At 33.8% G+C, this 25,639-nt stretch overlaps 2 protein-coding genes across 2 annotated transcripts in view; both read right to left on the reverse strand.

The window, feature by feature from the left end:
- Positions 1-5,000: 5,000 nt before the first annotated feature.
- On the reverse strand, positions 5,001-6,660 carry LOC127805530 (uncharacterized). The gene is made up of 5 exons (XM_052342292.1): positions 6,386-6,660; positions 6,173-6,305; positions 5,791-6,084; positions 5,596-5,709; positions 5,001-5,495 (listed from the first exon to the last, which is right to left on the reverse strand). The coding sequence occupies exons 1-5, from the start codon at positions 6,658-6,660 to the stop codon at positions 5,001-5,003; spliced, it is 1,311 nt and encodes a 436-aa protein (XP_052198252.1).
- A 1,071-nt stretch (positions 6,661-7,731) lies between these two features.
- The window catches only part of LOC127805531 (uncharacterized), a 28,587-nt gene continuing 10,679 nt past the window's right edge, over positions 7,732-25,639 (reverse strand). The window contains exons 2-5 of the mRNA XM_052342293.1: positions 9,218-11,461; positions 8,799-9,119; positions 8,602-8,701; positions 7,732-8,523 (exon numbers count right to left, since the gene is read on the reverse strand). Of these exons, the coding sequence (XP_052198253.1) occupies positions 7,732-8,523; positions 8,602-8,701; positions 8,799-9,119; positions 9,218-11,461 (3,457 nt within the window). The remainder of the gene's footprint in view (positions 8,524-8,601; positions 8,702-8,798; positions 9,120-9,217; positions 11,462-25,639) is intronic.

Consider the following 25,639-nt stretch of genomic DNA (forward strand, 5'->3'; position numbering starts at 1 on the left):
CTCCAAAATAATACCACAGCCATCAAATGAACACCACTGGCTCACCGGCCGTGTCCTCGACCTCGCAGCTGTCCCTGACTGGAACGTTGAATGTTCCAGGGGCATAACCCATGTTAGATGATAAACCATCTAAGTGAAGGCATGAAACAGTTTATACAATGCATGAAAGACACACGAGCATAGCATACTGAACGACATCATGCAAGACTCGTCTAACTTGAGAGATATCCCTAACATTCTTAATCCCTCGGATGCCCCACTGTGACACCCGTTCACCTGGTTTAACGTTAATCCCTCTGGTGCACCGTCGTGACACCCGTTCACCTGGTTTAACATTATTCCCTCGAGTACCCCAGTGTGACACCTGTTCACCTGGATTAACATTGTCCCGATCTCAGGTAGACCCCATCCCGCCCCAAACGAACCCAACGATGACATGAAATTCGACTCCAAGTGATATGAAAATTTACATGTCGTGCACCAACATTTTAAAGTAAATCAATTAATGCAATGTAACAAATGTTGACACGATGATCATAAGTAAAGCCTTGTAAACAACCCAAGTCCAGAAGGGTATAATCGCTCACTAGAACCCACCACAAGCACTTAGAAACATTTCCAAGACAAGGTAAAGCTAGAATCAAACCACTCACCTCAATTCGGAAAAGTCCAGATTTCGCCTCAAAAAACGTGCCACACCTTGAAAATCGCATAATCCTTCTTCCAACGACCCAATTGACTCCTATTTCACCATTCAAGACCTTTGGAATCAACGTTTCTATTTTTCCACAATTTTCTCTATTTTTATTTATTTTTCAAGCATTTATACCTTCAGAAATTCATTAAAAATACCTAACATCAACTTTTACAAAATATTTTTCCATGATAATTCCTAAAATAATTCTACCTAAATTCTGAAATTAAAAACACACAAAAACCCTACCTCACGCGCCACCCCGAGGTCCTGCAAGTGGGAGCCACGCGCCGCCGCACAGTCTTCTTCTCCGGCTCCGGCGACCTCCAACGCTCCAAATTTCTACAGGGTCTTGTAGATCTCTTCAAGGCGACCCCAACAGACCCTTTACTCGTCGGAAAAAGTGGCCGAAGGTGGGTTTAAAACCCAGTTGCAGGTCGCGGTATCGGCAAGCCTGATTTTCCGGCCAACTCCAAAATCACCCACTTATCCTACACCAATCGACTCCAAATGCTCCAGAAATGACCCTCTCGACCTAAGGAACAAAAACTCCTTATCCCTCAAGCTCGATTCAAGCAAAAACACAAGAAATTTCTGCCGTTTTTATTTTTGAAACCCTCGGCCGAGAACCCCCTTTTATACTCGATTTTTACCCGATTCACCACTCTATCTTGCTCGTCCTTATCCCTTAAGCCCAGATCTAGCCTCTAAACCAATCGAGAAACACCAAATCAAGAGCTAGAACCCTCGAAAGATTCGGCCAAATCAGAAATCTTTTTGGCCATCATTTTCGATCAAATCCAACCCTTTTCCGGCCAATGGAAGCTCCCATCGAGCTCATCATCGTCTGGAGGCTAGCCTAGAGCCTCTGGGCAACCTGCCCGATGCCCCAGAAGTGACCGCCGGTGGACACAGGCTGCCGGTCGGTTTCACACCAAGAAATTTTACAAAAATTGCATTTTAGCCCCCAGCCTTCTTTTAATTGAATTTCCTCCCTTTCATAGATACCCCTAGACTTTCTAATACTTCCACAACGGCCCTCAAGTTCTGTATTTTCCATTTCCCTTCGGAATTTCTAAAAAACTTGCCATCTCGGCCTCCCTCGAGCAGTTTACAAAATCTGCACTTTTGCCCGGACGCTCCTAATTGTGTGCTTTTGACTTCAACTTTTCGGAATCTCTTGATTTTTATCAAATATCACCCAATTGTGCCATTTCACCTTAATTGGCTCATCCTAACTTAGTCATTCGTCTTTCGTTTAAGTTTTGAATATTGTACTTAAGCCCGGAACTATTGTAAATTCCATTTTGATCCCATAATTTCCAAAAATTCTCTTAATATTTAATACTGGGTATTACAAATGGTACATCGACGGAAGCATGAGATGGCCTGTTATGCTAGCCAGAAGAATGCTTTTGCTTTTAGAGAGACCTATGAGATGCCTTATGGACTAGAATAGTTACAGATACGATGAGGTGTTTTCAGTCGAGCAAGCTACGGAGCAGATAACATCAGTTCTAAAGATCGTGTTCCAGCTAACGTATAGAATCTTTGAATAGGTCAAGGTTAGTATTTAGCAATCTAGAGGAGGTATGGCCGTTTAGCTATTTGGAGTTAAGATTAGCAGTAGGTCAAGACTGTGGTCACTGAATAAGTCATCGTAGGTATGTCGATTCCTTTAAGAAGGGGAGATCTGGTAACATTTTAGATCTTAAGATGTATTGAATGGAGAACAATTATTCCCTGATAGTCTTGAGTAGAGGACTACCCCTACTTATTGACGGGACCTCAAGCATACGCGGTAAATTGCGGGAGAAAATACTGCCAAGAAAATGTTGTGTACCTGGTTAAGAATCAGTTGGCAAAAGTCAAACTAAATGATATTGCTATTGAATTCTTGATTGAGTGTGTCGTATCGTTTCCATATCCTTATGCTTTGTGAGTACGTAACAAGTTTCGGTCACGTTACCAAGTATTAGCTTCTTATCATGCTAGAGGATGGTTCCACTCTTATCGTTACCAATTGCATTTGAAGTTAGCTGTATTTAAATTAAGTTTGGTGTTGCGAATCAGTTTATCATTAAGATTGAATATCTCTGAATTTTGAGCTTGTCTTTTAGGTTGCTATATGGTCGTGATAGTATCAAACGGAAGTGCGATGAGAACGCGAGATAGCTTTGAGGAACGGTTGGATTATGACATTGAAATAGGTGAACCTTGTGGTTGTATGTAATATGATTGACGATGTTCCTTAAGTTGATTAAGGTATTAGTGGTTATAACGTGGTCCAAGTGAGGTGATGGATCGGGGAGATGTGCTAGTGTGATAAGTCAAGTAGGATACGTAGTAGACTTAGATTTGTGGGAACTGGAACATGATGATATGGAATGTTCCAGAGGTAATGTTGAGTAATATCATAAGAGTCGTGAGCGTATCTTGAGGACATGGACTAGACGCGAATTTCGAGGATGAACTTCTATTAAGAAGGGGAGGATTGTAATATCTCAAAATTTGAAAATAAATAATAATTATTTAAACCGGTGTTTAAGGACATTATTGAATATTTGAGAATTTAAGAGGAAGTATTTATTTATGTAATTTTGAGGAAATAGGAAATTTATGTATTTAATTAAATTATTTAAAAATATTTATGGGGATTATTGTATATTTATGGGTTTAAAGAAAATATTAAATTATTTATATTAAAAGGAAATTAAGTTAAATAATAATTTTATTTGGGAGTATTTAAGAAAATAGGAAAATAAATTAATTTAGTGGATTTTCTAGAAATTTCGAGGTGAAAGGGAAATAAGGAATAAAAGAAGTGTGGGGCGTGTGTGATTTTCGGAAGTTTTTGAGGGTTTAAGCGTAAATCTTGGAAGTGGGTGAGGATTCCTTTAAGTTTATTGATGTGCGTATATATTCTGAGGGTTTAAGTGTAAATCTGGGATTCGAGTCAGGCGTGAGGAGGAGGAATTTTGCTGATTTTTCCAAGCCAATGGGTGCCCAAAACGGTGCTGTTTTGGCCTTGAGGCGGTGGTGTGCCTGTGCGCAGCTTCTAGAAGCTCTTCTTTTTGCCTTTTGAAGGCCGAATTTTAGTGTGTAATCCGCCAGTTCGAGCAAGCAAAAATAGCAAGGAAAATGGAGAAGAAACAACGCGCAAAATGAAGGAATTTGGGTGAAAATTCAAGATTAAATGGGATTTAATCGCTATTTAATTTGCCAGGTAAGTAGAGAATTATGTATTAAATATTCTGTATGGTTAGAATTTTGTTTTCGGTCCTATTTATTAATTTTCACTACATATTCCGTCGCTAAATCCAAAATTCCGTCGCAAAATATCTTTAGCGACGGATTAGCGACGGAAACTGTCCATCGCTAAAGTCTGTGTCGCTAAATTTTCTTTGGGACGGATCCGTCGCTATTTTAGCGACGTCTTAGTGACGGAAATATTTTCGTCGCTAAATGTATTTTTTAAAAAAAATTGCGACGGAATATTTTCGTCGCAATATTTAAAAAAAAAATTTAATTATTATTTTTTATTAACAACGGAAAATTCCGTCGCTATTATTTTTAAAAAAATATTTAAAATATAGCGACGAAATATTCCGTCACTAATTAAGAAAAAGAATTTTTTTAATTTTTTTTTAAATTCTGCGACGGAAATATCCGTCGCAATTTTTTTTAAAAAAAAAGAAATTCTTCTTTTTAGCGACGGACTATTCCGTCGCTATATTTTAGAATTTTTTTTATGAAATTTATAATATTTTAAATTTTTTATTAAATTAACTATATCGACGAAAATTTTTCGTCGCTATTAGTTTAGAATATTTTTATTCAATTAATATAGCGACGGAAGTTTCCGTCGCTAATATTTTTCGAATTTTTTTTAAAATTAATTATAGCGACGAAAAATTCCGTCGCTACTAATTTTTTTAATTTTATTAAATTAATTATAGCGACGGAATTTTCCGTCGCTGAAGTAAATTAAAAAATTAAAAAATATATTAAAAATTTATTGCCACGGAATTATTCCGTCGCAATATATTAATTTTTTTTTTTAAATTTTAGCGACACAATTTTTTTCTGTCACTAAAAGTTATACATTTTTTAATTTTATTTTAATTTAATTATTTAATTTTAAAATTTATTTATAATTATTTATTAAACAAATTATATAAAAATTCCAAAATTTATATTTATAATATAAAAATTAATATTCAAACAAGATACTAATAATTGTCTATTACATGCTAATATAATTGTCTGTTACATACCAATCGTTACATAAAGATAACTGCAAAAACTAATCATCTAAATCATCATCAACATTAGGTGAGTCAGGTTGATGAGTCGATTGTGGCTGAGAAGAAGAAGAAGAAGGAACAATACCACGAGTAGATGCAGTAAGTTGTTCGATCAAAAATCGCATCTCAAACATCTGTCGTCGAACATCGCTCAGCTCATGAGCCTGCGAATTAATCTGCTTCGCCTGCGAATTTATCCGCTCTGCTTGTGAATTTATCTGCTCCGCCTGCAAATTTATCTGCTCTGACTGCACTTTTAATTTCTCTGTCATTTCTTGTATAACTGGGTTTTCATTAAGACCAGATGAGACAGAGGATGAGCTGCCAACGTCAGAAAATTTTGATTGGGATAAAGATCCCGTGCCGTAAATCCTCTTCTTCTTATTTTTCCCCCCAGCAGCCTGGATGAATATCTGATCGCAATCTGGCTGCTGAGGCTCCTCAGACCCTTCATTTGGTTGAGTTGCTTGCTCTAGCAACTGTCCATACATTTCCTACAACAGTTTAATGAAGAAAATAAAATAAATCAATTATGAATATTAAAACTTATGTTAATTATAAAAATGATATTACTTACAATTAAAAAATACTTACAGCGACACTCGAAGAACGTCTGTCGACATACACCATCTGTCCTTCCTCAGATTTTTTAGAATGAGTTCGTTCAAACAATTCAATCAGTGTAGGCTCTCTCCCAAACTCATGTGTCTAAAAAAAAATGATATAAAATTAACCATGTTAATAAAAAAAATTTAAATATTAACAAATTAAATAAATTAAATTTCTTACCATTCGTCTTTTATGCTCTGCTGAAGATATAGAACCCCCAGTATGACGGGAAGGACCAGCCCCAAGGCCACCTGTCTCACTCAAACGGTTCAGCGATGCTTGTGCAGACCGTTTCTTGAAAGCTTCATCTTGTTCCCATTTCTGCATCCAGCTATCCCAAACATCATCTGGCACAAAAATCGATTTTTCATTGGCATGCCACTTACGAATGTTGTCGATATATCGTTTCGCTGTTTTTTGTGCCCACTCTCTTCTCACTAATGCATCAATTGCAGGATCCCACTGAAAAATTTTCTGTAAAACAAAAAAAAAGATTAAATAATTTAAACATTTCTACATTAATAGTTGAAATATATATATATTATTAATTTGAATTTAATACCGCAAATTCATCCCAATACATGCCCTTTATCTCCGAAGGCACTTCTTTCCAAACATGACCTTCCTTATGAAGACGTTTCTTGAAGATTGTCGATATAATATGGGAGATATTTATTGTACGACAAAAGATGCTCCTGTATACAAATAATAATAATTAGTATAAAAATTAATACATGACATAATGTAAAAAAAAATTAAAAAAAATTAAAGTTACCCATCGCCATCTTGCTTTATAACATGTAATGGGTCGGATGTAAAATGACTGGCAGTCGAGTGAGATGATGGATGTACTGGTGACTCTGCAGGAAGGGTCGGTGAATAAGCAACTGCAGGAGTAGCAACAGGAGATACTGATGGGAGGGAGGCTGGTGAAATATCTCCCGAAATATGTGGTGCGGCAGTAGATGAGGTGGAAGCAGCAGTAGACCCAGACGAGTTAGGTCTAGAACCACTGCGTCCTGCACGATATCGTCCTCTAACACTTGTCATCTATATATATATTATAACGAAAATGCCGTCAAAATTTTTTCCCGCCCATTTCCACTTTCTATTTCGATATTTTATTTATTTCTTTCTTACCCAAAATAAAATTTTTATAAATCATTAATTAAATATAAGTTTGTGGAAAACGTGTAGTTCTTGAAACCTGTAGATGGTTTTTTCATAATTAAATAGTATTTGGAGAATGTATAAACATGTTAGTATATAAAGAAGTAAGATCTAATCAATATTATTAATTTTTAAATAATAACATAAAATTTTAATTAAAATAAATTACAAAAAAATGAGATTTTTTTAAATCAACAAAAATCTTGAGATATCATGTAATACCGTCAAATACCGACTACCAAGTAATTTTTTTAAAAAAATAAATTTAATTTTTTATTTTATTTCCTATAATTTACCTCTCATTCTCTCTCAATAAAGCCACTATTCAAAACTCTAAAACTCTTAATTAATTTCAGAACCATGCAAAAAAAATACAAATCTTATATATGTTTAAGTTATTACTTAGTTTTGAAAAATAATTAGTTTGTAGGTTATGTTAAATTAGTTATTTAGGTAAAATTGAATTATTTTAAATAAATTATTTAAGTTATTTTGACAAAATTAATATTTGTATAGGCTATTTATATTTATCATATGTTGTCATGTTTTTTTTGAAAATTTTATTATATTTTATATTTTAATTATTTATGTTACTAATTTATTATATGTTGTCATATTATTTATTATTTTGTATAAACTATTTATATTTATCATATGTTAAATTAGTTATTAGTTTGTGAAAAATGTGTAGTTCTTGAAATTTGTAGACTGTAGATAGAATTTATGATTGTGAGGTTACTAATTTTAAACAAATTCAATATATATGAACTTTTGTGCATCGCACGGGAGGTGAACTAGTACCTATAATGAAATAAATCAATTAACAAAATCAATATCATTAATAATTAAACATAAGTATTTAAATCATAAAATTCACCTCTAATCACTATCATATAAGTCTACATCTGTGTCATTAGATTCTAAGTCGTCATCAGAATCTAATTGAAGAACTTATTCATCCTCTGATTCAGAGTCATATTCAGAGTCTGATCGCAAGACTTGCTCATCATACGATTCAGACTTATCTTCAGAATCAGATCTTAAAATTTGCTCATCATTCAACTTTGGAGCTTCATCAAATTCTGATTCCATAACTGGCTCATCATTTAAATCAGCGTGGTCACCATCATTCACTGTCTCAAGGATTTGGGCATCATCAACTGCGATATCGTGTAGTTCCACGTCATCCTCTTGGTAAGGCAACGCTTCACGTGGAAGGGTCGCCTCTTGATTATCAAAAGATTGTGGAACCTCTACTATGAACCTTGGTTTGACTTTTGTTACAACCAACCAATCGCTTTTGTTACGCCTCAAGCTTGGATATTTGCAAAAATATACTTGAATCACTTGAGAAGCTAATACAAATTGCTCGTTTGTATTCCATTTCTTCTTTTCATTGACCTCGACGATCTTATATGCATGATGAATCTTCACCCCCTCGTTCAAAGTTGGAATAAGCCAATCACCCTTGAACAATACAACTTTCTTGAATGACGATACTGAAAGATACTCAAGATCGATAATCTCTGTTATCCGACCATAATAGTCCTTCTCGGGATCATCGTAGTTGGATCCTTTAACGCATATGCCACTATTCATAGTGCCTTTATTCGAACCATGGCTAATCGTGTGAAATTTAAATCCATTAACAAAGCAGCCAGGGTACGTTGTAACAGTGTTAAAAGGTCCTTTTGCGAGATCTCTTATGTATGAATTTGTCACATTGTTCGTAGGATCGCGAACCTATTAAATAAGACAGATATATAAGAAATAATTATATAAGAAATTGAGTGAAATTAATATTTTAATTAATCAACTCACATAATTATGGAACCAAGAAGAGAATTCCTTATTTGTTAATTGTTCAATGATGTGGTCGCCAATGCCGAGATTACGTTGCCTTAGCTCAGCATCATAAATTCTTGAAAAATTAAAAAGAAAAATGAAAATAACTACATTAGACTATTCAATTTAAATATAATTTAGAAATTAACAACAATTAATTAGCAAAATCTTACTGCAGATACGGTTCAACTTCTAGACAATTCATCAAAATATATCTGTGTGCAACATCATATTCTTCACCGAATAACATTCGTGACTTTTTACATCCAAATGGTCGACAAGAATGCTTGAAAATTGATAACTTCCCCTCCTGGTCATCCCCTTCATTTACAACACCAGCATCGTTGCGCGGCACTCGTGTATGCCTTGTAACAACATGGTCCTCAAAGTAATGAGAACACAACAATGACGCTTCTTCCACAACGTATGAATTAGAAATAGAGCCTTCCACTCGAGCTTTATTTCTAACTGTTTTCTTTAACTTTCCAAGGTATCTATATAAAATGTATATAGTAATTAGATAAGTGAACTACAAAATAAATATGTTTCTTATAAAATAGGAAAAAAAAATTATCAATCTAATAAATAGTACCTTTCAAACGGATACATCCATCGATATTGAACTGGACCTGCTATCCTTGCTTCATAAGCCAAATGGACTGGAAGATGCTCCATAGAGTCAAAGAAACTTGGAGGGAATATGAGCTCCAACTTACACAAAGTGATGGGGATGTCATTCTCTAATTTCATCATATGCTCACTTTTAATAGTGGTCGATGTCAAATCTTTGAAGAAAAGACTCAACTCAGTCAATGTCTCCCATACTTTTTGCGGTAGTAATTCTCGAAATGCAATGGGCACCAACCTTTGCATGAACACATGACAATCGTGACTTTTCATCCCAAACAACTTAAGCTTCTTTGTGTCAACACATCTAGCCATGTTCGACACATACCCATCAGGAAATTTTAAATTTTTTACCCACGCACACATGGCAGCTTTTTCTTTCTTGTTCAGAGTAAAAGTTGATTGAGTAATGCGGCGACAATATTGATTCAACTCTTCTCTCGACTTCACTGTGTCCTTAGTTTTGCCCGGTACATTCATCACTGTATTGAACACATTTTCGAACACGTTTTTCTCTATATGCATAACATCCAAATTGTGTCGAATAAGTTGAGTTTTCCAATAAGGCAAATCCCAAAAAATGCTCTTACTCTTCCAACCACTACCATGACTGTTATCCGCATTAGTCTGTGCAGCATTGGGTTGTGTTGCCTTCACTAAACCCAACTCATCCAAGGAAGCAAGTATCTCAGGTCTAGACAGTACAGGAGGTGGTGTTTTTTTTACCAAAGTATTTTTGCGAAATCCATACCTATTCCGTCGATACGGATGATCTCGGTGCAAGAATTTTCGATGGTTATCAAACCATGAAATCTTTCGACTCTTTGACAGGTAAAATGCGTCCGAGTGAATCGTGCAATAAGGACATGCCAGCTTTCCTGCCGTGCTATACCCCGAGAGCATTGAATATGCAGGAAAATCACTAATGGTCCACATCAAAGCCGCTCTCAGTTGGAAATTTTGTTTCAATGAGATATCATATGCATGCACACCAACATCCCACAAATGTTTCAACTCTGCAATAAGGGGTTGTAAGAAAACATCAAGTTTTGCCTTAGGATTCTCTGGTCCTGGCACTAACACTGTTAAGAACATTGTTGTATCCTTCATACACATCCAGGGTGGTAAATTATACACCGTAACAATGACAGGACAACAAGAATATTGCTTCCCAGATTGACCAAACGGCTGAAACCCATCAGTACAAAGACCAAGTCTGACATTCCTTTTCTCGGCAGCAAATTCCTTATGAGTCTGGTTAAAATGAATCCACACAGGGGAATCCGACGGATGACGCATGACGCCATCTTCGACCACATGATCTGCGTACCACCTCATTTCTGCTGCTGTTGAATTGGATGCATACAATCTCAAAAGCCGAGGAGTTAAAGGAAAATAATGCATCTTCTTATAAGGAACACAAGTTTTTTGTCGTTTGCTACTGTCAGCTTGATCAACTTGCTTGTACCGATTCTCATGACAAAACTTGCAGACTGTTAAATCACTGTCATCACCCCAAAAAATCATACAGTTATTTCTACAACAATCAATTTTCTCAACAGGAAGGCCCAACCCTCGAACCAGTTTTTTAGTACTGTAAAAATTATCAATCACCGTATTAGGTTCAGGAAGAACCTCCTTAAGTAATTCACAAAGTTGATTAAATCCCCTCTCAGATAGATGGTGTTCTGACTTAAAGCTAAGCAATCTAGAAACAAGCAACAACTGCGTATGCTTTTGACAACCAAGATATAACTCTTTTTTTGCAGCACTAAGCATGTCATAGAATGCTTGAGCTTCCGGATTTGGAGGTTCCTCCTCCATATTCGGATTGAAATCAGGCCCGGCAGCATCCATTACCATAGTCTCAAATAAGTTGCTTGACTCTGCTTCAAGTGTTGATGCTGAGTAAGACATATCGACCGAATCTACCGTAGCAATAACTTCCCCATGAAGTGTCCATTCATAATACCCCAGTACGAAACCTTTGGTGAGCAAGTGACTTGTCACGGTATCCTGGTCACGAAAAGCCGTGTTCCTACACTTTGGTTGATTACAAGAACATTTAATCTTATTCCCATCCATCCACTCTGGTTGACTCTTAGCAAAATTAACAAACTTCTCAACACCCTTGATAAATTCCGTAGAAACATAACCATCCTCTTTACGCCTGATATACATCCACTGACGATCTGATCTCATTTTTTTCCTGTACCATTAAATAATAAAAAATTACTAAATTATAATTATAATATTTTTTTATTTGAGTTGTTTTAATATTATTCCACTGAACTACTCCTTATAACTCCTCCTTAAAATTTGAAGGTTAGGACCTATCCCATCCGGAAATGAATCGTGATATGACCACGAGCGGACGCATTTACTCACGATACGAAATTTCGGCAGCATCTCAGCACAGTTCTCCAGATGCACGATAAAGATTATGTGTTGATTCATACAAGTTAAACTCAATTTGAGTCAATTGCATGAATCAAAACATATTCTTATATGCAACCGGAGAACAACAAGAAATGCTACTGAATTTTCGTACCATGCATGAGTAAATTAATGCGTATTCGCTGGGCACACAACACGACACCAAATTTTCAGACTGTCTAACTGGACAATTCAGTGATCTCCTAGCTCCATCGAGGAAGTCACCGAACGGGAATCTAAGGTTAAGTTCCAACAAATTTAATTAAATACCTAAAAAATATTTAATTAATTTTTTTTATTTAATATAATTTTTAGAGAAAATTCGACAAAATCTCTCCTATAAATGAACTACACCCTATAGGATACACATAATCAAATTTACACATAATCAAATACACAATTAGATACAGACATACACATAATCAAATACACTAAATTAACACACATATCTGTACACATAAATTAAACTAAATTAAATTAACACTAAATTAAATTTACACTAAACTAAATTAAATTAACACTAAATGAATTTACACTAAACTAAATTAACACACATATCTGTATACATAATCAAATATACATTAACACGCACGCAACTTTATACACACATAATAAAATAATAAAAATACCTCCCATCCAATCACTTACACCGCAAACATAAATATGTATGCGTATGGTATGGTACACGGAAACTTCTAGTTTCCACGTTTGTAAAATATTTTTGTTTTTTAAACGTTAAGACTATTTTTATAATTTAAAAAAAAAATTATGATCATTTTGTAATTTAAAAATATATTTTTATCTACGAATAGATAAAATGTTTTTTTGTCTATCACTCAAAATTTTTATTTTTTTAAAAATGTATTTAAATATATTATAAATTTTATGTTTATTTTTAAATTAAATAATTATTTTTTATTAATTTTATATTAAAAATTATATTTACAAAAAATATTCTTATTTTTTTTATTCATGAATTTTATTCACATATTTATTTTTTAAATAATAATTTTTTATTTTCATTTTATATCCTACTCATTTTTTATTTTATTTTCATTTTCATACAACATATTATATATATACACTTGACTGAAAACTCGAGAAAAATAAGTGTTAATTATTAAAAATATATATATCAAACTTTTTTAATAATTTTATAATATATTTTAAAATTTATTAATTAATTTTACATTTAATTTTTAATTATGTATTAATTCTATAATACTATTAAAATTTACATACTTAATGCTTTTTTGATGTATTAATTATTCTTTTTTTCCCAAGTTTTTATGCTTGCATAATGAATACTCTTTCGAGAACTTCTAAGATGGGTTTGATAAGGATGTAATCTTGCAGTGATATTATAAGAAAAAAATTGACAAATTTTTAAATCTTCTAAGTAAATAAGACACAAAAGTTGACAAATGTACACAAAACATAAAACACTATAAAAAATACACAAAATAATAGGATACACATAATCAAATGTACATAATGAATAATCAAATACAAAATTAGATACACACATAAACATAATCAAATACACTAAATTAACACACATATCTATATACATAAACTAAATTAAATTAAACTAACACTAAATTAAATTAATTTACACTAAACTAACACAAAATTAAATTAATTTACACTAAACTAAGGCTAAATTAAATTAAATTAAACTAACACTAAATTAAATTAATTTACACGAAACTAACACAAAATTAAATTAATTTACACTAAACTAACACTAAATTAAATTAAACTAACAGTAAATTAAATTAATTTACACTAAACTAACACAAAATTAAATTAAACTAACACTAAATTAATTTAAACTAACACTAACTTAAATTAACACCAAATACAGAAATGAAGCAAATAAATCTATATATATATATATATAGACAGAGAGAGAGAGAGAGAGGACCTTCTGGAGGTGGCGGCGGTGACGTGGCGGGGGGCGACGGTGGTGCGTAGCAGGGGCGGCGATGCAGGGACGACGACGGTGGCGTGGGTGGGTTACGCGGCAGTGAGAGAGGGAGAGAGACAGAGAGAAGGGGGCGGGCGAGGGGCGGCGACGATGGGGTGGGTAGTTTGGCCGCGGGTGAGATAGAGAAAGAGAGGGACAGAGAGATGCACCGTGGGCGACGATGGTGGCTCGGCCGCGGGTGAGAGAGAGAAAGAGAGAGGGAGAGGGAAAGGCAGTGTACTTGGGAAAGAGGGGGAGACAGTGAGCTAGGGCGAGGGGGAGTGCCAGCCGCGAGAGGTGAGAGCGAGTGCGAGATCGAACGAGAGAGAGGAGAAGGGGCACGCAGGCGATGCAGAGGAGGGAGAAGAGGGAAAGAGGAAGACGGGGCGGCGTCGCAGGGGGTTTACGGGGGGAAGGGATGGGGAGGTGAGGGGGGGTTTTACGAGGATTGGTGAAAGAGGCGGGAAAATTTATAATAATGAATAAAATTATTAAAATTATGATAATTATTAAATCATTTTATTAATCTAATAATTATAATAAATTAATTTGATATGTTATAAATACTATTTTAATAAAAATTTTATTAAAGATAAAAAAATTTAAAGTTCCATCTCTATATCAACGATGAACTCAGACAATTCGTCACTAAATTTTTTTATTTATTTTTTATTATCAATATTAAATTTTAATTTTTTATTTTTAAAATTGGTGACGGAAAAAACTTTCCGGCTCTATATTTGAAAAGCAAAAAAATTACAATTAAAATTTAATTTTTTAGCGACAAAAATAGTTTTGCGTCGCTAAAAGTAGTGACAGAATATTAAATCTGTTGCAAAATTTAATTTATTATTATTTTTAATTTAAACTAATATATTTTTCTTATTTTAAACTTTAGGGACAGAATTTATTTTCATCTCTAATTAACATAGAAAATAAATTCCGTCTCTATCTAAAAATATATTTTTTATTTTTTTATTATTAAAATAGATTCTTGCCTATTGAATTTATTTATTTTTAATATTTTAATTATATAAAAAATAATATAACTTATAAAAATAATAATAATAATTATTTAATTGATAAAAATAATGTATTTTAAATATAATTTTATTATTAAATAATTTAAATAAAATCTTACTGTAATTATCTAAAATGTGATAATAAAATAATTTAAATTATTATATTAATATATTGAAATATTTATTAATAGTTTTCTATATTAAAATTTTATTTTTTCTATAAATAAAAATTATATTAAACGAAATCTACATAATATTTAAAAAAACATTAACTAAACTTAAGATTCTCAATTATAGAATAGAACAATACTAATGACAGAACCCATCTGATCAACACAATGGGTTTCAGATTGTTGAATTTCATCTATAATTCAAAGACAAAATTAGAGAGGACAAATGATAAAGAGATATATTTATTTTTTTTCTTGATCAACATTAATGTTTTATATATAACACTTATATTAGATAGTGACATATGATACTGTTATTAAGTATAAGATACAATGTTGTTCATATATTGGCCCTATTTGTTACAGCTTAATTAAAGAAATTATATCTCATAACTTCTTAGTTTATAGTTTTTAAAACTTAAAATAAATTGTGAACTTGTTTGTTGCAACTTCTCAGAAAGATGTATAAGTTGGAGTACCCTAACTTTGAAAAAGTCAGCTTGTACCCCTTCTAAAACCTAGTAGAAGGTATAAGTTATAATTCTACAAGTTAAAACAAACAATACATTACCACTTTTTTAAAGCTAGAAGTTAAAAATTACAGCTTTTAAGCTACAAAAAACATGCTCATTATGGTTTTTAAACTTTTTAACTTAGCAAAAAATTCTCATATTTATAAAGAGAAAGAGATTGACAAGATAACTCTTAGACTCCTTTCTACATAATGTAATCTCTCAATATTTTTTCATTTTTATGATTTCTAAAATTTAAAATAAAAAAATTTCAATAATATTATGATTTTTAAACTTTTTATTTATTTTTCAAATATAATATTTGTTTACATTTTACACACAGTTAATAAATATTATAAATAATTAATTATTATACATTTAATTGATATAGTTAGAATTTAGCAATATTATGATTTTTAATATTAATATATTCATTTAAATTATATAAATTAATTTTTTCATATTCATCTCATGGTTAAATGTAAATTTAAATATTCATTCCAAATTTAAATATTTATAAATTAATTAAATTAAAAAAATAAAAATTAAAAATTAATGTTAGCGACGAAATATTCAATCCGTGGCTAAATCAGCGACGGAAATCATAATCCGTCACTAATTTTATTTATTTTTATTTTTTTAAATTTAAAATTTTATTTTAATTATTTAAACTAATATTAAAATTAATTTTTTATTTTAAAATCTTGCGACGAAAAATAATTCCGTCGCTCTATAAAAATTAATTTTTATGTTTTTTATTATTATTAAAATTTAACGACGGAAAATAATTTCCGTCGCTAAAAGTAGCAACGGAACAAGGTTCCGTCGCAAAATTTTAAAATAAAAAAATTAATTTTAATATTACTTTAAACAATTAAAATAAAATTTTAAATTTAATTTGTTTATTATTAAAATTTAGCGACGGAACATCGTTCCGTTGCAAGTTTTAGCGACGGAAAATAATTTCCGTCGTTAAATTTTAATAATAAACAAATTAAATTTAAAATTTTATTTTCATTATTTAAACTAATATTAAAATTAATTTTTTACTTTAAAATATTGCGACGGTAAAGAATTTCCGTCGCTAAAAATAGCAACGAAAATTTTTTCCGTCGCTAGCTAAAATTTAATTTTCATTTTTTTTATTACAATTAATACTCAGCGACGGAAATATGTTTCCGTTGCTAAAAATAGCGACGGATTTTATTTTCTGTCGCAAAAAAAAATTTAAAATTATTTTTTTAGCGACGAAATTTTTTCTGTTGCTAAAACCCGTTGCTAATTGTGGAAAAAAAAAATAATCGCAATCCGTCGCTGTTCCGTCGCAAAATAGCGAAGGAAATATCCATCGCTAAAAATCCGTCGCTAAATCTCGAATTTCTTGTAGTGTTTGGGAGTTTAATATATTTTACAGCGTGTATTAATTTGGTGGTGTTCAAGCGTGAAAACGTTATAATCAGCTTAAACGAGGCAAGCTCCCTCTACCCTTGCGATCTCCTTTCATTTTGTGAATTTTACGCCTTCCCTTAATTCGCTTTGATGTCGTGTTTTAATTATACAAAATGAAGATTTTATTGGCATGATTTAATTTAAAATAAATATGAGATTTATTGGGATTTTATTTGCGGTGCGCCTACGTGGGATTTTAGACGGTTAAATTATTTATATTAAATGGTTAGATTTAATTAATGTGAGCCATGATTTTATTAATTACTAGAGAAACGTTTTACTTCGCAACAAAAGCACAAAAGAGGCAGAAATCGATCGATTTCAGGCAAGCTTCTAACCCTCTCCTCTTGTTCTTTAATTCCCGTGAGAGATTCCTTGGTTTCTCTTATTTTATGCCCTCCCTTACTCTAATTCGGCGCCTAGCATTATTTATTGAGTTATTATTCATTTATTTTAATTTAAATTAAATCCAGGACTTCTAGAATTTTATTCGTTGTGTGCCTACGGGGGTTTGTACTACCCCCACTCTTTTTGGGAATGATGTTGAACCCAAGTTGGGGACTAGGTTTCTAATTGTGTGGATTTATTTATGGTTTTCTTAGGTTTATTTATGGTTCGATTAAAGCTATCAAGTAGTAGGGCAGGGGTCGGCTGTTTGGTGACATTGGGGTAGACTATCGTACGGCCTGATGTGGACCATCGGGTGCACACTCCTAGTCACTGACTGTTGACTGGTGCCGGGCACTACTGACTAGCTCTGCCAGTATATAATTTACTGCATGATTAGATACATTATATTACTATTCATGATTTGATATGCACATGGGTATGGGTTGCATGTTGGGATATTCATTTATTGAGTATGCTTAGACACGGACATTCTAGCTTGGTTAGGTTGCATCCAGCATGGGCATATGCATCGTGTGTGGTTTATTATGTGGGCGGAGCATAGCCTGATGCCTGGATGTATGGGCGCCAGTGTATCACGTTGATGCTCACTACGCTATTGCATTTTTATGTGCATTGCATGGTTACTGGTAGTTATTAGTTCTCGGATGGGAGGACCATTCCGAGGAAGCCTATAGCTCGGGTGTCGGGAGTACCGACACGGACACACCGGTGACGGGAGCACCAACGCGGAATAGCGCGCACAGGTTTGTTGGAGATTTATGTTGCCTTTCAGGGTAGCAGCAGGTTAGTATGGGACATGGGTTCCATGTGTCTTGTGTGGGCCCCAAGGACCGGTATGTGCTTTCATTATGCTATACTTTTGTGTGGTAGTGTCTCATGACTTGTGTGTGCTTGGGGGTTGGTGTTCGAGGGGAAAACTTATTGGATCTATACAACCTTCAGCCTTTCTTTCATTATGCTTGCTGAGTCTCTTGACTCACTTTGCTTTCCATCATTCCAGGTAGTGGCAACGTGGGTCCGGGCAAGGGAGCCAGCGTCTAGCGACAGAGTCGGTATGGTGTACAGGCAGTTTTGTCAGTCCCCGTCAACTCTGATGTTTGAGTGGGATTTACTCTATTATTCTTGACTGTACCGGGTCATTTCTCGTGCCTCGTGTATATCGGCATAGGTGTCTGTAATCATTTATTTATCTTGTGACCGCTGTACTAGTGAAGTACCCGTAGTGCATGCATGTATATATAGCTTCGCTTCCGTTATTTTAATTCTTGTTTGTGCATACCAGGGTAGTTTTTGGCTTGTATGTTCCATTCTTTCTCCTTTCGTAAGTGCTCCCGTTCAGGTAGTCCGGGTGGTTAGGATATCCAGGCGGGGGTGCTTACAGTAGAGAAGTTAGTAATAAATATTCTATACGGTCGAAATTTCGTTTAGAGTCCAATTTTGTTAATTTTGGTGAATTATTGGGGTGTTGCAGTTTGTATAATTTTTATCGATTTGGGACAAAACGAGCTTGAGGATATCTTCATAAAAGCAAGTTCTTTATTCCCTCTGTGACGTTTCGTTCGTTGCCAATTTATTTAACCTCCCTTCGTTCGTTTCGGTTGTTTAACTAATTATGAAATTTTAGTTGTTCGACTTAAATTTAAATTATTAAGCTAGCTTCGAGGGTTGTATTTGTTGATTACCTACGGGGGTTTGTGCCACCCCTCATACCTGTGGGAATGATGCCGTACTCACCCGAGGATAGGTTCTTAGTTGATCGGGTATTATTATGGATTTTGATTGTTCATAGGCTGGAGCTGTTCGTTGACGGAGTGACTGTTGTACGGTCTATCTTAGGCCGTCGACTGGTCACTCCTATTCACTGACCGTTGACCGATGCTAGGCACTGCTGACTAGCTCTACCGTTATGTGATTATAGCATGACTGGTTATATTTTATTCTTGTTGCATGATTTGGTGTGCACATGGGTATGGGCTGCATGTTAGGGTTTTCATGATCTGGTTATGCTTGGTCACGGACATTCTAGCTTGGTTATGTTGCATCCAGCACGGGCATATGCATCGCGTGTGGTTTACTATATGGGCGAAGCATGGCCTGATGTCTGGATATATGGGCGCTAGTGTATCACTGTAATATCCCAAAATTTAGAGATAAATTTTTATCATTAATTTTGGTGTTTGAAGTTGTTAAGGATTATTTGAGGAATTAAGAGAAAATAATAATTTAAGTTGTTTGAGAAAATAGGAAAATTAAGGGTAATTAATTAAATTAATTGGGGTATTTATGAAATTAATGAAAGAATAAAATAAATTAATTTAGTAAATTTCTGGAAGTTTTAGGGTTAAGTGAAATTAGAAGGAAATAGAAGTTCGGGCGTATGTGTAATTAAAGGGAAATTAGGGGGCTGAAATGTGAATAATAGAGGTGGTCGAAAATCACCTTAAATTTAATATAAGGTGTTTATAGGTTGAAGGCAGTGAGTGGCGTGGGCGGTCACGGGCGCGAGGGGCCAGGGGGGAGACGCGGGTTTCAGCCCGCGGGGGTGCGCACGCGAGAGGAAAAATGGCTGGATTTTTACCAAATTATGGACGCCCGAAACGGCGTCATTTCGGCATGGCGACGGGCAGCCAATTGCGCGGCCACGTGGCGCGCACTGGTATGCCCGTGTTGCTTCCCTCTCACCCTCTATTTTTGCACGAAATTTAAGGCTAAATTAGCCATATTTTTAAATCGATTTCTGTTGCTATTAAGGCTTCAATTGAAGCTTAATTGAAGACAAACAGATAGCAAAATTGATAGGAAAACGAGCGCAAAGCAGCGCGGAGAAGGGAGAAAAGAGGAAGAAAATTCAAAAAATTAATTTTATTTCGTGCAATTGAAAGTCCGAATTGCGAGGTAGGTTAATCAGCTTATACTAAACATTTTCTACAGATTAAATCGTATTTATAGGTTGTATTTTGGTTTATTTTAGTGTTAATATTATTTTACAATGCGCGGGCATTTAAGGCCAAACTCTGCGAAATAAGGCAAGCTCTTTTTATTTTCTAATTTTTAGTGACCTTGTATATCCGTAATAGTTTCGATTTTATACCGATTTAGTTAGATTAATAGCGATACGCGTATGGGTTTTATATCGAAGCTTAGTTTTGTTAGTAAAATTTATTAATTTGCACAGCGGTTGAGCAAGGAGGTGGGAACCTTCCACTAAAAGGCAAGCTCCTAACCCTCTCCTCGTATTCTTTAATTCCTGTGAAAGTCTTCATAGTTTTTTGTATTTTATTCCCTCCCTTTCCGTGACTCAGTTCTACGCTTAAATAATAATAATCCGCGTAGTAACCACTTTATGACTTTTATTTTATTAATGAGTTTATTGTTAATTGAGTGTGCTAATCAATGATGTCTTGGAGTTTTTCTTTTCGACCGTCACGGAGCTTCGTACTGCTCCACTTCCCTTGGGAATGATGCCAAACCCACTGGGATTAGGTTCTTAGAAAATGATATGATATTATGGAAATATGTTAAAAGTCTATTATGTATGTTGAGATGGTTTTCTGCAAAAGAGAAGAAATGAGAATGGTATCATGATGTTATGTGGTTATGTACATGAAGGGTTATGGAGAAATGTTGTATAATGTTAAGTTTAGAAGATATAAAGTTAATAGTGTCAGTAAGTGTGTCTAAGGGTATGGGTACAAAGCCACTAACTGTCGACCGTGGGTTGTGACAGTTGATGGCTGGATGTATGGGCGCCAGTCATTAGTTGTTACGATAAGCGTTAGACAGCCAGAAGAGCTGGTACTCCAGATTCCCGCCTTGGTTTGTGTATATCATGATATGTGTGCTACAGGGGATTGGGTTGCATTCACGTGGGGACATGCTTTGTGTGTGATGGGATGTGTGAGCATTTGCATGACCCGGTTGGTCTAAGAGCCAACTTGGGTATCCTAGGTGAGTATATGCATTTAGAGCATGACGCATGTGTGTATTCCTATGTGGGCGTAGCAGGGCCTGATGCTTGGTTTATAGGGACCTTGTCATCACATTTATGCTACAGAAGCCATTGCATTTCTTATGTCTTGCATTACATGGTTCTATTGTTACTGTTATTCTGGGCAGGAGTACTGTGCCAGGTGTCGGGAGTACCGACTCGGGTGAGCTTCGACTCGGCTTAGATATTAGCTCGGGGTTGGCCCGAGAGAAGACCAAGATCGCAGAAGTATATGACAATGTGATGAATGATAGGAAGAACATATGAAGGTATAATGAAGATCGCGGAAGTATATGACAATGTGATGAATGACAGGAAAAACATATGAAGGTATGATGAAGATCGCGGAAGTATATGATAATGTGATGAAAGACAGGAAGAACCTATAAGGGTATGATGGGTATCAGGAAAAGCATGTAATAAGTATCAGGAAAAGCCGACTAATGTCAGGAAAGGCAAGTCTTTATGGATAATGATATGGTAGCCTATGTTAGGCTACAACAGGTTTGTATGCGGGACCTGGGTGCCAATGTGTGACTTATGTGGGCCCCTGGTTCCTTATGTGCAGTCAACTTTATGTTATGCATGTAGAAGTAAGGCACGTATGGTTCATAACATGACGTGGTTGCATTGTGACAAGTGCATAATTTCATATATTTATTTCCCTTACATATGGTCTCTTGGGTGAGCTTTATGCCTTATTGTGTTGATTTATACTTATTTTTATGATTAAGGCAATTTTAGATAGGTTAGAATAAATTGGGTTTTTACTTACAAAATTTCAGCTTTTTAATATTTTGACCTTCTGAGGTCTTGCAAATTTTCGAACATGTTAGAGTTCAATAACATGAATAAGGTCTTCAGAGATTTTGTAGAGGACTTATTGGGCTTTCCATAATGGTATGATTTGTCCAAATCTGAGTTCGTTTGGGCCTCCAAACATTGCTTCAAGTTAGGGCCGAAAAGCTGGGCCAAATCCTAATTGGATTAGAATTCTGCACAAACATGGAATCTTTAAAAGGCCATAACTTGAGCTTCTGATGTCCAAATCGAGTGATTCAAAAGCCTAAATTTATCTAAACATTCTTAACTACAATTATTAAGAGGGACCGAAGCCCAAAACGCTGGTTATCCAACCCAAAACTGGCTCACAATTTACGGGAGTCTAGGAGCCCTAATTCCTTGGCTAATTTGGATTCTTTGTTGGGGGACATTTAAAGTCTTGATCCAAGCTCGAGAGGGGGGATGCCCAGGAAGAAAAAGAGGCAGAGAAGCACATCCAAGAGGGGGAAGAAGCATCCTTTTCATATTTTCTCTTCTTTTTGTGTTCTTTCTCTCATTATGTGTGGCTAAACTTTGGTTTTTCGGTAGAAGGATATTTTGAAGCCATGTGAAGAACACTGTGAGATCTTTTTGAGTTTATTTGCAATCTGATTTTATCTTGAATATTCATGTATCTTCTGGTTTTATTATTTATGATTGTGTGTTTTGATTGCATAGACAGCCGCTATTCAATTCTTGATGCATGATCAATTGCTAGCTTGAATACCAAATCCGTAATTGTTTGGGCTTTCTTGCATAAGTAGTAACTAGGGTTGATGATTATGGACAAGTTTTCATTCAACTCCTAGGGAGTACCTGTGTTGAATTAAATAAACCGAGCTTGTGTGTTTATTGTTCAGATTTGGTCTCGTTTCCACAAAGTTTAATGCTTCCATTGAATTAAATTCTAGAGAGATTTTTCTAGGGTTGTTTGAAGGTAAGGGTTAATTGAAGAGCTTGTTTTAATTAACTAAGAAGTAAGGAAAACATTGAATGAACAGAGCTTGTTGTTCTTTCTAAGGCCAAGTATTCAAGGAAAATTAGTGACTTTGGTATCAATGATCAGTGTTATAACCATTGGTGGATAAATCCCTTCTATCGGAAACGTTTCTATTGATTACTTTAATTTCTTTTACATTCTGATTTGTCTTATTAATTTAGAATAATATTTTATTTTTAATTGTTTAAATTTCAGAATACAAACCCCCCAATCGTTTCTTCTATTTATTCTAATTTTTCAAAGGAATAGATCTAACCAATCCCTATGGATACGACCTTGCTTATCACTATCACAATTCATATTTTTAAAAGCAAGAATTTATTATTTGTTGGATTCGACACCCATCACATTGGCATGAATTGCATGGGGTGTCATGGGAAGAGTCCTATCTTGAACCTATAACCTCCTTTCAAGAGCTTGCTGAGTCTCGCGACTCACGTTTGTTTTACATCATTCTAGGTAAGAGAAACGCTTGTGATAGAAGTACGTTCAGCGGGGTTTGGGTACAGGCCGTCTGATTAGTGATCAATTTTATAAAAATTTTGTTATAATTTCACCCTTATTTTGATCTTAAAATGGTTTAAATTGAATATTATTATGCATTTTGTGATTTTGTGCATGTTTAAAAATATTAATATAAAAATATATATAAAATATAAAAAATAAATCTAATATATATAATATTATAATATTATGGATTCCAAGCCCAACACAAGGAAGGCCCAAGCACAACACAAGGAAGGCCCAAACCCAAAACAAGAAAGGCTCAAGCCCAAATCCAACATAAGGAAGGCCTAAGCCCAAAACAAAGAAGGCCAACACAAGGAAGGCCCAAACCCAAAAATATGAAAAGCCCAAGTCCAAAAAATTGCTCATATCATTGCTTACATCATGAGTTGGAATGACATCATTGCTTATATCATGGGCTGGAATGATGTCATCGCTTACATCAAGTCACGAAGTTTCAAGAACTACACTTTGGCCCAAACTTTTTAAGTAATTAAATATTTTATTTATCTTTGTATTTTTAAATTAGGTATTTTATTTTTCTTTAAATATTTTGTATTATTAAATTATATAATTGAGTGGTCTCCATTGTATCTTTTAGCCTATAAATAGAGCACTTGGGATGCATTTGTAACCATTCAATTTTCTTATAATAAAAGTATAGTTGTGTTCTTAGGATTTCTCTCTCAAATTTTTCACTTTAGTTTCTATATAGTTTTGTTCTTAGAATTTCTCTCTCAAATCTTCAACTTTTGTTTCCATATAGTTGTATTATGTTATTCATATTGTCTTTTTATTATATACCGCCTATATGGTCGGTTGAATATTGTCTTTCAATTATATACCGCCTATATGATCGGTTAAAAAATTGTCTTTCAATTATGTACCGCCTATATGGTCGGTTAAAAAATAGTCTTTCAATTATTGTCTTTTTATTATATACCGCCTATATGGTCGGTTAAAAAATAATCTTTTAAATACTATCTTTTAATTCCCGTCATTTAAATTCCTGTCAATTTATTTAAAAATAAAGATAAGTAGCTAAATCCAATCTTGGATTAAGGCAATGACAGTGTCCAACGCCAATGATTCCCAAAGAAAGCTACGCTTCAAGTATGTAATATTAATCTGATTTAATTTGAACAGTGTGCGTATAGTGTATCTTTGAGTTTGGATTGGAGTATAAGCCTAACTTAGAATTTTCATGCCACGTATGGAGATTGCTAAACCTGAAAATGTTTTCATACCCAAGCCCAAATGATTAATCTGTATCTATAAATTCTGTCTATGGAATATAATTCAATTTATGATAATTGTTTAACTTAAAATTTTCATGCCATGTATGGAGATTGTTTAAACAACAATTACCATTATCTTGAACTAAAATTACTGACAAATCTGTAAAACTCAAATCAGATGAATATTACTGATCTTTTCTATTAAATCGGGAATTAATTGGTTTTTGCACTGAAATTGTCTTGACCCAAGCTGCTTAAATTCAGTATTAGTTTAGTTTTAATTTTTACCTTTAAATCATCTTAATCATGTCTTAAACTCAAATATTTTGTGATCTTTGTTTTCATCCATAAATAATCTCCTTGTGAATCGACTCGGACTCACCGAAATATAAATTTAAAATTGTACTACACGCACACTCGCACACTGGCGAGTATAATCGCCCTACACCTGCTTTAATAAAAGGATTAACGTATGATGAATTTGGTTGTAGTTTTGATAAATAAATGTGCATGGTAGCGTAGCAGTCAGTTTTTGGCGTCGTTGCCGAGGAGATTAAATTTGGTTGAATTTTGTTGTTGTTTTACTATTTTAAAAAAATTAAAAAATAATAATTAAAAAAATTATTTTCAAAAAATATATATATATAAAATATATATTTTAAAAAAACTAAAAAAATAATAAAATAATAAAAAATATAAATTAAAAAATAATTAAAAAATTAAATTTAAAAAAAATATTTAGATAACTTTTAGTTATTAAACAATGTAAGAGACTACGCTCAAGTATGATTATTGAAATATTAATTGATTCATTACCACCATTATCTACCGTTGAGTTGTCATTTCCATATTCTCTATGTCTT

Source organism: Diospyros lotus, chromosome 7 (assembly GCF_014633365.1).
Source record: "Diospyros lotus cultivar Yz01 chromosome 7, ASM1463336v1, whole genome shotgun sequence".
NCBI classification, from domain to species: domain Eukaryota; kingdom Viridiplantae; phylum Streptophyta; class Magnoliopsida; order Ericales; family Ebenaceae; genus Diospyros; species Diospyros lotus.